Here is a 16093-nt window from a genome sequence, read left to right as displayed (position 1 = left end):
ATTCTAATCCTAATTCTTATTCTCATTCTGTTTCTAATATTAATTCTCATTCTAATTACGATTCTCATGGTTTCCATTCTTAATTTGATTCTGACTCTCATTCTGATTACGTTGTTCATTCTAATTCTTATGATTTTAAACCTACTAAAAGTATGTTTATTTCATAATCCGATCCATTTTAACTGGACCCCTGAATGAGTATGATTCTGAATTTTATTCTGATTTTAATCTTGATACTCATTCTAATCCAAATTCTGATTTTCATTCTAGTTCGGGTTCCAGTTCTGATTCTCATTCTGTTTTTAATTTTGATTTTAATTCTAAATATGGCGTCTTTTCATTCTTCATTCTGATGTTCATTTGGATTCTGACTCTTATTCTGATTGTGCTATTCATTCTGACTTTCATTCTGATTTTTAATATGATTTTAATCCTGCAGAAAGTAAATCACGAATTATGAAATGACATAATCAGATCCAATTTAATCAGACTCCTGAATGAGTATTATTCTGAATTTTGTCCTGATTCTCATTCTAATCCTATTCTAGTTCTGTTTTCAATTCTGATTCTGTTTCTGTTTCTAACCCTGATTCTTCATTCTAATTCTGATTTTAGTTCTGGTTCCAATTCCGATTCTCGTTCTCTTTCGGTTTCTGTCAGGATTCTCTTTCTGATTCTAATCCTGATTCGGTTGCTTTAGGATGAAGTGGACGAGTTGCGAGCAGAGATGGAGGAGATCAGGGACAGTTACCTGGAGGAGGAGGTGTACCAGCTCCAGGAACTGCGCAGGGAACTGGACCGCTCTAACAAGAACTGCCGGATCCTTCAGTACCGCCTGCGCAAGGCTGAACAGAAGAGCCTGCGTGTAGCTCAGACCGGACACGTTGATGGAGAGCTTCTGCGCGGTCTGGAGCAGGACCTCAAGGTGCTTTTTTATAGACAATGTGTGGGGTTAAATATGTGTTTTGATATTAAGATCATAAGGTAACATTGGTTAAATTCTCTAACTAATGAAAACAAGGTAATAAAACACATCCTTCTGTCCACAGGTGGCCAAAGATGTATCTGTGCGTCTGCACAATGAACTGGAGACGGTGGAAGACAAGCGCACACGGGCGGAGGATGAAAACGAGCAGCTCAGGCAAAAGCTCATCGAGGTGGAGATCTCCAAACAGGCCCTGCAGAACGAGCTCGAGCGAGCCAAAGAGGTACAACACACTTCAGTATTACATATTCGATACCTGTGCATAGTGCACACTTTTATTGAACTGGATCACAGAGGGAAGACTTTTATAAGAAGAGATATTTAAAAGCATTTCCGTAAAGTAGTGTGCATCTTTTTATTCATGTGTAATGTTCATTGTTAAGTACAGAGAGATGTGGTTGTAGTCTTAACATTTAAAAAATATTCTGGGTTGTTTACTTAAAGGTGACATATCATGAAAATCTGAATTTCCAGGTTTTAAGTGCTATATCAGGTCCCCGGTGCATCTACCAACCAAGGAAACGTGAAATTTTTCGGCTAGTGTCTGAAAGAACGAGCGCGTCTGATTTTGCTCCCTTGGTGACGTGGCAAAGGGATCTCATTATAATATTACGATTTATTTCCCATCAGTTTACCTTCACAGACATAACCGACTGTTTTTGTAACTCGTGTGTTTTTAACGTAAACTTGTGTGTGAATGAGAAGTTGGTTTAGTACTCGCATGCTGTGACAGCCGCTTTCTGTGCGTGTGCACATTTAGAAAACCGTATATCAAAAGTTTAAACTAATATGGTTTAAAACGCATGATTTCAGCGCGATACACATGATAATCAGAACCAAAACAGATGTTTTTAGCAGGTATGAATTGTAAAGATGCAGCTCTATTCTGGAAAAGGGGGCGGGGAGCAGCAGCTCATTTGCATTTAAAGAGAAAGGCACGAAAAACAGCATGTTTCTGCATCCACTCAAAATAGGCATTTTCAAAATGATATAATAAATGATCTGTGGGGTATTTTGAGCTGAAACTTACAGACACAGTCTGGGGACACCAGAAATTTATATTACGTATTGTAAAAAGGGGCATAATATGTCTCCTTTAAAGCTAAGCTTGTGTGGACAGCTTTTTAGCTGATTACTACATACAATAATTTCTTTAGTTTGTAAAAACAAGCAGGAAATGCATTTACAATAATGCACTTGCAATGAAATGCAACTCAGATTTGTTTTTAAATCAAAAAATGTGAAGCTTGTGTTTTTGTTAATGCAGCCTTAAGATTTTTTTCGAATATCATGCATAAATCTTTCCTAAAATGTGATGTGTTTGCACGTTTGAATTAGTGTGATAGATATTTTGGTCATCTTTATAATAAGATCCCATTAATGTTTGTTAATGCATTAAGCAATGAGCAATAAGGTGAATACAGGTAAATTGGGACACTTTTTGCAATTGAGATGATTGGATAATATCTCCCCGTTATCCTGAATCAACCCCACTTTTGTTACAGTATTTATTCATATGTTTTTTAACATTAGTTAGTTCATGTTTGGTCCTTTAAATACCATTAAATAACTTTTGATTTTAATAATGTATTTGTAAATGTTGGAATTAACATTAAGATTAATAAACACTTTAGAAGTGATTTAATTTTTAGTTCACATGAACTAATGTAGTGAATATTAACAAATGGAACCTTATTGTAAAGTGTTACTGCACTCGATTGGTTATTTGTATTGCAGACATGTACTGCTTGTTTTCATCAAATGATAAATCATTTTCTGTGGCAACCGACTGCATTATTAGATGTAAGTTGTAAATAACCCTGAATATTACTTGAAGGCAGTTTAAGCAAACCTGGAAATGATTCACAGACTGTAGAAATGCTGTGATGTAAATCTTGCTGTATCACCTTTGTTGAATAAGGCAGTTAAACTCAGGCGGCCCGAGGGTTGGACTTCCACCCACTGTTAGCGTACTGTGAATTGCTTTGAAGTATGGATGAATACATTAACTTTGAAGCCTGCTGTCCTGTGCATTAATGCATGAGAGGCCGTAGCGGCTAATCTGCTTCTGTAATGCTTGAGTTAATGTTCTCCTATTGTGCAATTAAAGTACAGTATGTGCAATAACCTTATACTTATTTATCACCCTAAACCCTAGTACATCCCTACAACTTATCTTATTTTATTCTATTCCTATTCCCTCTGTAGCACACCTGTACATACAATTTATTATTTTATTTTTTTTGTGGTTTATATTTATGCATGTGCATTTTATTCACATCTCACTTTTTTTATCTGTGTGTTGTTGTTGTCTCCGTGTACTGGAAGCTTGTGACACTATAACAAATTCCTTGTATGTGCAAACATACTTGGCAATAAAGCTCTTTCTGATTCTAATTGGATGCTAAGGAGTTACTCTGGAGTTGGTCAGGTTAATCTGAAACTAATCTGGAAAGACTAAGAGAGTAAGAGATTTACTGTGGAGAGTAAATGTGGATGTGATGCACATGTCAGCGTATTAGAATGATTTCTGAAGGATCGTGTGACACTGAAGACTGGAGTAACGATGCTGACAATTCAGCTTTGCATCACTGGAATAAATTACGTTTTAAAATATAGAGAAACACAGAGAAAATCTATTTTAAATTGTAATAATATTTCTTAATTTTACTGTATTTTTGATCAAACAAATGCAGAATTGGTGCATTTATTTGTGCAAAATTAGCATTTATTTTTGCCTATTTGTCTATATGGCCTATTTTGCATAGTCTTTTTCATATTTAGTCCAATTTTAGAGCTGCTTTACAAATATGTATGTGTGTACGCTGTACTCTTGTTATTGCAGTTCAAACAGCAGAGGATCACAACAGTGAATCATTGCACTGGTATTCCAGAATCCCCTCTGATTCTCTGAGATCTGCTGCATTGTAAAACATCCCCTGGGGGGAACAACAAATCTTCTTAAAGGAACAGTTCATCTGAAAATTTTAATTCTGTCATTGTTTATTCTCCCTCGTGTCGTTTGAAAGCTTGTATGGCTTTCTTTCCTTTATGTGGAACAGAAAATGCACGCTGCTTTTTTGAGCAGACTAAGGCCCAATCCCAATTCTACCCCTTAGCCCTTCCCCTTTCCCCTACCCCTCCGTTTCGCGTGTTCACGTGAAGGGGTAAGGGTGTCTCGATTCTCTTTTGGTTGGAGGGGTAGGGGCAAGGGGAAGGGCCAGACAGCCCTTCAAACGAAGATTTTTCGGGACCACACTCCGAATGAAGGGGTATGAATTATCTCAGCGTAAACCGGCTTCAGCGGCAACATGGCTGCCCGAGCGAACTAAAAGTAAGCACATAAATGTAAGCATTTTTGGCATTAATAAAGATTTTAACGAAAAGTAATCATTTGTTTGATGTTACATTCAATCGTGAGTTCATATTTACGGTCATGTTTCTCAAAGAAATGTTTGCAAAAAAAATCGCTAATATTTGCTAACTAACGTCATATCATTATAGACTGCACGATAGTGCCACAACATATATTCATGTCTGATCAGGGCGATAACCACCGTAGACATTAAGGGGGGCTAGTCCCCCCAATAATTAGAAATCGCTAAACCCTTTTCTCAAATATTAATTAATAATTAATTAAAGGCTCTAATGCACACCAGCACACCAGTAGGTGTGTGTATTGTAGGAGCTAGACGACGTATGATGACGTGTGACGGCATAGTAGTGGTGTCCCAATTCTTAGGGGTATATTTTCACCCCTACCCCTTGACACTGTGTTTCAAGGGACAAGGGGAAGGGGTAGGCGGAGGGGAAGGGGAAGGGGTTTCAAATAGAATTGGGATTGGGCCTTAGAGTGGCGGTGTTCATTTTTGGGTGAACTGTTCCTTTAAAAACAGATCAGTCAGCCTTTATGGTCTAAATTAATTTTTGTTTTATTTTTGTATGAATATTTATCATGTATTTTGGAAAGGTAAACACACACAAGGGCGTGTGTGAAGGAGAGAAACCGTTGAAATGAGTGTTAGCGCATTGTGAGCTATAGCGCGTCTCTCTGGAGGTTTGCCCCAGAAAATGTCTAGCTCCACTTTTTTTCAGCGTTCATCACACCATACCCTTCATTTTCCCATGCCTCCCTTCGCCCCACACACAACAGATGTGGATGAAATGGAGAATCATGCAGTTTCTTGCACACTGCCATGTTCAATTAACTTTACGTGCTTTTCCATCTGATATCATGCCTTAAGTTTAAAGGGAATGCCAACCTTGACTCGACGTTAACGGCTTTAGATATTAAAATTGTTGAAATATTAAAGTCAACATGAAATCAAAACTGACCCTAATACACATTCCTTGTCTTAATGTGAACGATTTATTGGTGCACATTATTCTTTAGAAAGCATGTTTGTTTAAATTGTTTCTCATTGTATATGTCGTTACATTTCAAAATGTTGGATGATGTATATCTTAAAACCCTATTATTTATTTATTTATTTATTTATTAAAAGGTAAAGCAAAATACCAAAACATACATGATATACATGCATATATATATATATATATATATATATATATATTTAAATACATTTAAATTCAAAATTATAATTAAAAATATTTAAAAAAATAAAACATAAAAAATATAACAAATGAATGAAAGGAAAGGAAAACATTAATTTGAACAAGCAATTATTTGACAGTAGGACATTTTTTTAATATAAAAAAGAATCATATAGCAACTCAAGAACAGTAAATACAGTATAAAATGACTCTTGATCAGTGAGATCTTTTCAAAGCACCTTTATTTTCTACCTGCACGCATGGCAGAGGTTTGGATGACTCGTTCACACGCTAAACGGATTGGAATGTGGTTAAGCTGGGCAGACGGGATGCTGTTTCTGCTCAAAGTTCTGCTCTAAATACTGATCTGGCTGTGAAGGAGCCATTCTGAACTAAAAATACAGCGTTCAATGTCATCTGAGTTCAGGACGGTGCAACTCTAGATTTCAAGATTCTCAAAGTCTGTGCTTTATAATATAATGCTGCCTTGTTTTGGTGCATTCTTGTGGTCTTGTTTAAAATACTGTATATATCAATAGTGGCTTGAACTGCTATGTTTGCAGTTTCTTGAGTGACATTTTGTCTTGAGTTTGTCTGCTTCTCTTGTTCTTATTAGTGTCATTGGTGCTTTGTTTTACGGAACCTTCAATATTCATATTCAGGGTCAAAATTAAGCATTTTGAAAACATTAAATGTGAGTCAAATGCGATTTTGGCAAGTGAGTAAAGCTATTGATCATATTTAGGAATTGCAACATAGTTGATAATAAGATGCTTATAGCTGAAATAAGAAAATTATATTCTGCATTAAGGAAATGATGCTTGTATTTAAGAAAATTGGGTGTTTACATTAATTGTGGCATTATCTTCATAACAATCAAACACATTTTTTTCCACCCAGATATTGATTCATATAAGGTGTTTGGATGTTTCACAGTTTTTTTCTGAGAATAATTTCCATAATTTTTCAAAGATTTATAAAAAAATATTGTATTACACTATTTTTTTTTCAGAAGTTCACTATAAATTTCATTATAAATTAAAAGCAGTATTATATATATATATATATATATATATATATATATATATATATGTGCATGTGTGTGTCTATATATATAAAATTTATAATATGATTACATAGAAAATTAATTATAATATAACTTTTTTTTTTACAAAATATAAAAAACGATTAAAATTCTATTTGTATCATTTTTAAAATTAATGTAATATTTTTGTATTATTATTATTTTGCATTTGGGTATTGAGAATTTTTGGGGGAAATGTGTAAAAACAAATCTTAATGGTCATAGAAATACGCTTCTTTTTAATTAATGTAATATAATATAAACAAAAAAAATCCCATGAAATTATTTTTTTCATTGCAATAAAATATTTAAATGTAAGTTAATTTAGCAAGCTTTTTGCTGTCTTTGTATGGAAATGTTTTGTGTGTGCTATCGCTGGTGTCCAGGCTGTTTGCTGTCAGCTCTGATTCCTGCAGTGAGATTGGCACCCGGACCAGAATTAATCCAACTGAGCTGCCTGTTATGAAACCTCCTGGCAGATTCCTGCCTCACGGGGGAGGAGAGGAAGTGAGAGAGAGAGAGAGAGAGAGAGATACTCCGAGAGGGAGAGAGAGGCTCTCAGATGGGTTTATGTCTGTCAGGCTGTGATATGGCATCAGCTTATGGAGGTTTTTGTAAACAGTTCAGTCGTTTCGTGTGCTGCGGGTCACTAATGACCGCCTGTCATTTGTAATGCACCATACTGCCGACACACATCCAGAACGTGGTTTAGACTGTTGTTCAGATAGATAAGCATGCAAATGAAATGATGCTCTAACAATGTTTACCTGTATTTCATCCTGGTTTCTGAGGATTCTGTTAAATCTCAGATGTTATTATGTGGTATAAAGGCATACAATCGAGCTGATCAGGTTGTTGCCCAAAAACTGGGAGAATTAGCATTTCTGAACCTAGATTCATCTGAGAACATTTTAGAATATAGTTCTTTGAGTATTTGTTCTTTAACATAAATTACACACAGTCAATTGTTGCACTGCAAAGAAATGTTCACAGAAGTCTCTGTGTGGGCTCTTTTCATATATTAAAGGAATAGTTCACCCAAAAATGAAAATTTGTTGACATGTTTGTTGTTTGTTTCTTTATCAGATCAGATTTGTAGAAATGTAGCATTGCATCACTTGCTCAGCAATGGATGCTCTGCAGTGAATGGGTGCCGTCAGAATGAGAGTCCAAACAGCTGATAAAAACATCACAGTAATCCACACCATCAGTTAACATCATGTGAAGCCAAAAGCTGCATGTTTGTAAGAAATAAATCCATCATTAAGGCATTTTAACTTTAAACTGTCACTTCTGTACAAAATATGAGTCCATAATCTATAGTAATGCTTTAAGACCCTTTTAATGTGTAGTAAATAGCAATAATATAAATAATTTTCAGTATTCGTTGTTTTTATATTTGTTGTCAAATATTGTCCAAAGGCTGAAAAATCTTAGATATAGAAATATATTTTCTTCAGATGCTGTATTTCTCTGGCTGGTGCAGGCAGTGGATCTCATTGACCTAGATAGTGAATCCTCTCTGTAGACAGGAGAGAGCAGGAACGAGTGTCTGATCCTACAGTCCTGTCAAATATACTGCAGTCACACACAAAACATGACACCAGAAGACTGAGACTGAGTTATTATTAATAACTAAAATTAATATTAAAGTAGCACTAAGTAACTTTTTCTGTGTTCAAAATTTGCTAAATGTATATAATGAGCGAGTACATCATGAATTCATCCAAACCACGTTTCTGTCTTATTCCAAATCACTACGGTACACTTATAATAAGTACTTATATTTGGACTATTGTAGCCTGGTCGGGTCGTCACCGCTGCGGAGTAACACATACCTGCGTGAATCACCAGAGACATAAACTTAGAGAAGTAGCTCCGGTTGGAAAGTTCTTCCGCGGGATGTGTGCAGTTCTGTTTATTAACTGCTAGAGCGCCAAAAGTTACATACACTCTAAAAAATGCTGGGTTTAAAAGGGACAAACCCAGCAGTTGGGTTGTTTTGACCCAGCGGTTGGGTTGTTTTGACCCAGCAGTTGGGTTCAAAACAACCCAACCGCTGGGTCAAAACAACCCAATAGCTGGATTTGTCCCTTTTTAACCCAGCGCTGGGTTATATTTAACCCAGCATTTTTTAGAGTGTAGTGCTGCTTTAATGCTAAAACCATAGAGAAAGAAAATTGTTACATGAAATGAAATGTAAAAAATATATATATATATTTCAGCTAGTTGACAAGGTATCATTTCTTATTTAATTTTAGTTCTACTTGAAGTACTAAAATAAATAAAACTGAAATAAAAAATTATTAAGAACTATATAGATGTATTAAAAAAAAAATTAAAAATGAAAACTAAATCAAATTAAAATGGAAAACATAAAAATGAACTAATAAAAACTATAATAGTAGATCATCAGCTCTTTCATATTTTGGTGTATTCATGAATGTAATGACTACATTACATTGAGAATTATGCAATTATTCAAAACAATGTTGCATTCAAAGTATACATTTTATGAGTTCATGCATTCCCTGGGAATCAAACCCATGACCTTTGTGTTGCAGTGACATGCTTTTACTGTTTGAGATACAGGAATGCATTAGATTTGTGTGGAGAACAGCCTGAAATGTAGTTCTTTATTTAATTTTGAACAAAATTGAATGTGTAAATTCAAATTCATCTTTTCAGCTGGGTTGTGAGAGATGCGTTACACATCATCTTGCCGAGGACCATCAAGAGCCATTAAGAAGCAAGTGTGTGTGTGTGTGTTTTCAAATGTGTAATATTTGAAGCAGCATATTTATTTTGCTGTCTTTATATCTGTGTTTATATATTTGAAGGAGATAAGCGCTCTGCACAGCTCTTATAATCTTCGCTGCTTTGCTTAGAGGTAAAAAAACAAAACAAGATTCAAGCTAAATAGATTAGACACTGTGTGCATGTTCAATCCAATCCACACAAATAATAGTGTGCTCAATATCACCAGTCCAATATTTCTGTTTAGTTTTCTCTTCAACATCTGAATCAGGCAGTTTCTTTGGTGTAACAGAGTCTTTCCTTACAAAACAAGGCCCTACCACAGTACAGTATGACATCAGATGATAAAACTATGGAATTTTGATATATACAGTGGTGCTAAATACACTGAACAAAATTATAAACGCAACACTTTTGTTTTTGCCCCCATTTTTCATGAGCTGAACTCAAAGATCTAAGACTTTTTCTATGTACACAAAAGGCCTATTTCTCTCAAATATTGTTCACAAATCTGTCTAAATCTGTGTTAGTGAGCACTTCTCCTTTGCCGAGATAATCCATCCACCTCACAGGTGTAGCATATCAAGATGCTGATTAGACAGCATGATTATTGCACAGGTGGGCCTTAGGCTGGCCACAATAAAAGGCCACTCTAAAATGTGCAGTTTCACATACACATACATTCAAAATGCCATCAATAAAATGTACCTGTGTTCGTTGTCCATAACATGCTGAGGACCATTGTTGTGCCATTCATCCACGAACATCACCTCATGTTACAGCATGATAATGCATGGCCCCATGTTGCAAGGATCTGTACACAATTCCTGGAAGCTGAAAACATCCCAGTTCTTGCATGGCCAACATACTCACCGGACATGTCACCCATTGAGCATGTTTGGGATGCTCTGGATTGGCGTATACGACAGCGTGTTCCAGTTCCTGCCAATATCCAGCAACTTCGCACAGCCATTGAAGAGGAGTGGACCAACATTCCACAGGCCACAATCAACAACCTGATCAACTCTATGCGAAGGAGATGTGTTGCACTGCGTGAGGCAAATGGTGTTCACACCAGATACTGACTGGTTTTCGGACCCCCCGATACAGTAAAACTGCACATTTTAGAGTGGCCTTTTATTGTGGCCAGCCTAAGGCACACCTGTGCAATAATCATGCTGTCTAATCAGCATCTTGATATGCCACACCTGTGAGGTGGATGGATTATCTCGGCAAAGGAGAAGTGCTCACTAACACAGATTTAGACAGATTTGTGAACAATATTTGAGAGAAATAGGCCTTTTGTGTACATAGAAAAAGTCTTAGATCTTTGAGTTCAGCTCATGAAAAATGGGGGCAAAAACAAAAGTTTATAATTTTGTTCAGTATAGTTACAATATTTATAGTATTGAAATGACACTTCTAAGAACAGGATTTTAGTTCATTTTACCTTTTGCAATGAGAAGACAGCTATTTTAATTTTTACTTTTGTTATTAATTTTTAATGTTATTAAATATTTTTATTTTATTTGTATTATTATTATTGTATTATTTTCACTTAAAAATCTTATAGATAAATATATATTTTTCATTTTATACATTTAATATTATTTATTTATTTATTTATTTATTTAGCAGCTACCATAATGGTAATCCCATTGTATTCTTTAAAATCACTTGTTTTTTAAATTATTTTATTATATTTTAAAATTATTTTTAAACACCTTTACAAAAATGTACCATATGATATTAAAGGGAAATGTAATGCCCCTTACCATAATCGTGAGCTTCATCTTTCAAAATAAATGTAAAGACAGTAAATAATGTCATTAGTTTTACCATCAGTTCAAGCCCGAAAGGGGAACAGACACAGTAATGATGCAGTACACAACAGCTTGTAACACTCCAAAGAGAAAGGAAAACTTGAAATCGCATCATATGACACCTTTAATATAAAAATAAACTCTCTCTATTCATTTATTTATTTTATTGGGGTTTTTTTGTTTTTGTTTTTGTATTTGTTAGGTATGTTTTGCTTAGCTAGAAATGTTTGCATTCGTATATTCTTGTAAGCAGCATAAATCCCTAATACATGTACAAAAACCATGTTAATATGGTACTTTGTTAAAGATTTCTAAAGAAAGCGTGTATGAAGGTCGAGTTACTTTCAAAGTCAAATTGTCATATTTGTGAAAGCACAAAATAATTTCTTTCAGCGTTAATGAACGAGTGTCCCAGTTTGGCAAAATGGCTTTGGCTCTCAGTGTGAAGAGGGTAAAAAACAAAAATACTCTTAATCTTCAAAGCAGCGTGCCGCTTATCAAAGCATTGCTGTGGGCCGTTAATTAAATTCTGTCTCCAATGCAAAGAAACATTGCAGGTTCTGTTCAGATGTTAGCGCCTAGCATTAGCACTTTCTAAAAATAAAGCAACGTGTGCACTCGTTTTCCGGGACTGTTATATTGAGAGTGTGTGTAACATTTCTTTGGTGAGAGATACGATGTGTGTGTGTGTGACTGACTCTCAACGCTCTTCATCGCTTTCATCTCTTTCTCTGGCTGTGTTTGCAATGCAATACTAGTGTACTGCATACTACACTGTATACTGCCTACTGTTTTTGTAAATAGCTTGGAAACAGTACACTTTTTGCAGAATATATGCTCCAACTAGTATGCAACCATGTTGTCATAAAACCAGTATTATGCATGATTAATTCAGCTGGTGGCATTGTTTTTTGGTTGGAGGGAATGCCATTTTTGAAAAGCCTTAATTCTTAAGTTTTTAAAATAAATACATGTTTTCATTATGCATTTATATTGCTTTAGCATATCCCTTTGCAACAATATAACTCGCTTGTTTTTGCTCATATGCATTTTTTTAAACCCTGTAAAATCATATTTGATGTATGAATTTCTAATTTCTTTGCTCAGTTTGGGCCTCTGATAAAACTGAGCTGCCCCCCCCCCCCTCCCCCATATTCTCACTATATCAGGCTATATGAGTCATAAAAGCCTGATAGATCATATCTGAAAAAATATTTTAAATATTTTGCCTAAAACCTCAATAAACTGTTCCTTTATTATTCAGTTTTAAATGATTCATTTCAATGCGGACATGTTAAAAATCACATTTGATGTTCACTTTCGGTTCATTTGTCACTGCGGCAATTGAAGGTCAAGCAGATTGCATTATGGGATACAGTGTTCTGTGAAAGCAAGCCATTTGAAACAACCTTTCTTGCATCCTTTTTTATTGCATTTACTCTTTCAGCTACATCTGTGAGAGGAGCGGTTTGAAAACAGAGAGATGAAACTCAGTGGGAAACGCAGCGTTAGAGGAGCCGTAATGCTGTAAACATTATTACAGACCCTGCCCTTCCTCCCCTGAGTGGACAAAACTACTTCATAGTATCTGGCACTGAGTCTGACTCTGAGAAACAGAGCATCACTGTGAGAATGAGAGCGACAAACACACCATTATTTGACATTTTAACGGCGGTTTTATATCCACAGTGATGCTCTATGATGTGCATCATCTGTAATCTGGTCTGTAACGTCTCAACAAGCTGCATTATTTATTAGAGATATCACGTATGTCAATACAAACAACAGCTTAATACTTAGCATTAGGAGAATATAAGATATACGCGATAGGACAGGTTAACACAGCTCACAGTCTGTTTAATAACCTTGTCAAGAGGCAGGAGCGGTTCAGGTTGACTAGACCTCAGTGGTCCAGGTGGACTCCATCCTGTTCATTTCGCCTGCTAGTCTATTAGTCCAGATGGCAGCCCACGGAATGACAATGCAAAGCTTAACTGGACATCTCAAGGGAAAAAAAGAGCTGTTGTTGTTTTCCCTTCATCTTCTTTTTGTGGCAGGGAGCAGGTGCCTGTGATCAGCTGAGAGCAAACGGATTCGTTAACAGATCTGACAGAATGAGCCACATTCAAAACCGCTGTAAATCAGCTGATATATCTGTGACCTCATATCAGGTCAAATCTAATGTGCTTTATTGTTATATTTTAGCTTTGAAGTTAGGCTAATTAACTATAATATGCATCAGAAGAACATTTTAAATATATGTAAATATTATATATATTGTATATAAATGTACATAATTACATTTTAATATATACATATTTTCATAATTATTTAAATATGTTTTAAATAATTGTATATAATTTTGTAGAATTTATATAATTAACTATAATTTCTTAATACATATATTTTCAAATAAAACATTGCATAATATATATACACATACATAATACACACACAATATCCATTTTTGTAGATATTTGTTATTGTTTTTATCACTGTATATATATATACATTGTTTCATCATTATATATATAATTCTAGATTTTAATTCTAGATTTAAAAAAAAACGTGTATTTGCACTTTTAAAATGTAGATTTATATCTATAAATTTGTAGATTTATATATTTTTATATATAATACTTAAACAGTTTATAATACTTCTATATTTATGCATACAATACTTGTAAATATACAGTATATATATATATATATATATATATATATTACACATTAGCATTAAAGCATACAAAATGTACAATAATAAAAATATAAAATAATTAATGCATATATATATATATATATATGGGTTGAATATTCACTATATACTGTTTTGTTTGTAAAAAATATAGTTTTTTTTATTTTGTAAATATTTAAAATGATAACCCTAACCCTAACCCAGCGCTGGGTTAAAAAGGGACAAACCCAGCTATTGATTTGTTTTGACTCAGCGGTTGGGTTGTTTTGAATCAAAACAACCCAACCGCTGAGTCAAAACAACCCTATAGCTTTTTGTTACAAATTTTTTTGCTACAACCAGCATTTTTTAGAGTGTGTATATATATATATATATATATATATATATATATATATATATATATATACATAATGCACAATTTATCTATTTTATAATATATAAAACTGAAATGATATAATAATAACATGTAATGCATATATCATATAAAGCCATGCATATTTGCATTTGCTTCAGAAAATTTACAAAATCTTGAAAGCACAAGTATGCATAGTTTATTAAATAAATGCATTAAATTAAGCTGTAAGTTGTAAGCTTCTGTCCTCCATTCAACGCTCTAACCAGAGTCTGGGAAGCGGGTGTTTGTGAAGACATTAGCTGAGGGAGCACAGAGGTAATCTCTCACCAGCTGCCCAGTGTCAGGCGCCTCTGACTGCAGGCTCCGCCCCCCTATTAACCGCTCACAATAGGGAACCCACTAACCCAGCGAGACGAGAGGAATTGTCTTTGAGTGCAAAGACAGCCTCTCATTAACCAGCTGGACAAATACAAATCCCTCCTCACACACACACACACACACATTCCCAACTCTCCGGAGACCACCGCATCTCTTTAGCCAAATGAGAGAGCTTAAAAGAGCTTCCATTGTGTTTAACACTCGCTGTAGTGATGGAGAAGGCTTGCGTGTGTGTCTAGAACGCCCTCTGGGAGTGTGTGCGCAGCCCATGTGGGCATGGTAATACACACAGGGTCTCTTGACTTTTCCCGACAGAATCCCAGACGGAGATAAGCGGCTTAGAGGATTCTCCGGGTCTCCTGACAACAGCGGACACGTCTTATCATCATATACATAATGCTAATGGATTCAGACCAGTTACTGAGAATTCATGGGCTGTGTTTGGAATGGAATACTGGCAAACTGTGGAGTGTGTACTAGATACTGCATACTGTAGTATATGAAACCATGTTGTATACTGTAAATGTTTTTATATGTAAAATATTGTTTTATTTTGTAAATATTTAAAATTATAGATTTTTCATAATATTTAACTTTTACATTAAAATAACAAATATATGTAAAAATTTTGATGTGAATATGGAGTTTTTTCATATTTATGTGGGTGTGTGTGTGTGTGTGTGCGTGCGTGTGTGTGCGCGTGTAAATATATATAAATTAATTCTGTATATATTTAAAAATGCTATATTTGTATGATATCGAAAATGTTACATTTAAATAAAATATGTATGTATCTAATGTATATCATGAATGTTATATATATATTATGAAAAGTATATTATATAAATGTATATATATATATAAAAAACACTATCATCTTAAATGATTATACCGCATTTTTAATGCAATTGTTATTTTTAATACAATGACATAATGTAATTGGACTGCACAAAGCTACAAATAAGGTTGTAGCTCATGTCACTTCCAGTTCATTTGTCACACTAGAAAATTGAATGTTGCATCAAGTGCATTGAATTGTGGGATAAAGTGTCTTGCACAATAAGCTCTGGTTGTGAGCTGCACATTTTAAAACTTGCATACTTCTAGTAGGCATTCTACATTAGTATGCAACTCCAAACAAATCCCATTTGTGTTACACAGAAGCTGGATTTTATTAGTTACTGATTAAATACCCTGGTTGAGTTCAGTCAAGCCAGAACAGTAGAGCTAGATGCTAATGCTAACATGCAGTCACAAAACATAGAAAATACTTTGTGTCTGCACGTTAGCATGAGCATCAAGCTCTTCTTAGCATTCACTAGAAACAGCATATTATCTATGCATCCTTCAGCATGCATGCACCCTGATCATCTTTATTATAGACAGCATGCAAACTGTGGTTTGGATACGCATATTGATGCATAGTAAGTGATTTACATTGCATTGCCTTTGAGTGTTTCTC

At 34.8% G+C, this 16093-nt stretch overlaps 1 protein-coding gene across 1 annotated transcript in view; it reads left to right on the top strand.

Annotated features, from left to right (window-relative positions):
* Positions 1-16093, top strand: part of LOC107569627 (microtubule cross-linking factor 1-like) — a 54005-nt gene that overhangs the window by 3295 nt on the left and 34617 nt on the right. The window contains exons 2-3 of the mRNA XM_016255744.1: positions 701-925; positions 1050-1208. Coding sequence (XP_016111230.1) covers positions 701-925; positions 1050-1208 — 384 coding nt within the window. The remainder of the gene's footprint in view (positions 1-700; positions 926-1049; positions 1209-16093) is intronic.

The sequence above is a fragment of the Sinocyclocheilus grahami genome, unplaced genomic scaffold (genome assembly GCF_001515645.1).
Source record: "Sinocyclocheilus grahami isolate Dianchi unplaced genomic scaffold, SAMN03320097.WGS_v1.1 scaffold1366.1, whole genome shotgun sequence".
In the NCBI taxonomy this organism is placed as follows: Eukaryota; Metazoa; Chordata; class Actinopteri; order Cypriniformes; family Cyprinidae; genus Sinocyclocheilus; species Sinocyclocheilus grahami.
Note: the sequence above shows the minus strand (reverse complement) of the source record. Positions and strands in the feature narration are given on the sequence as shown.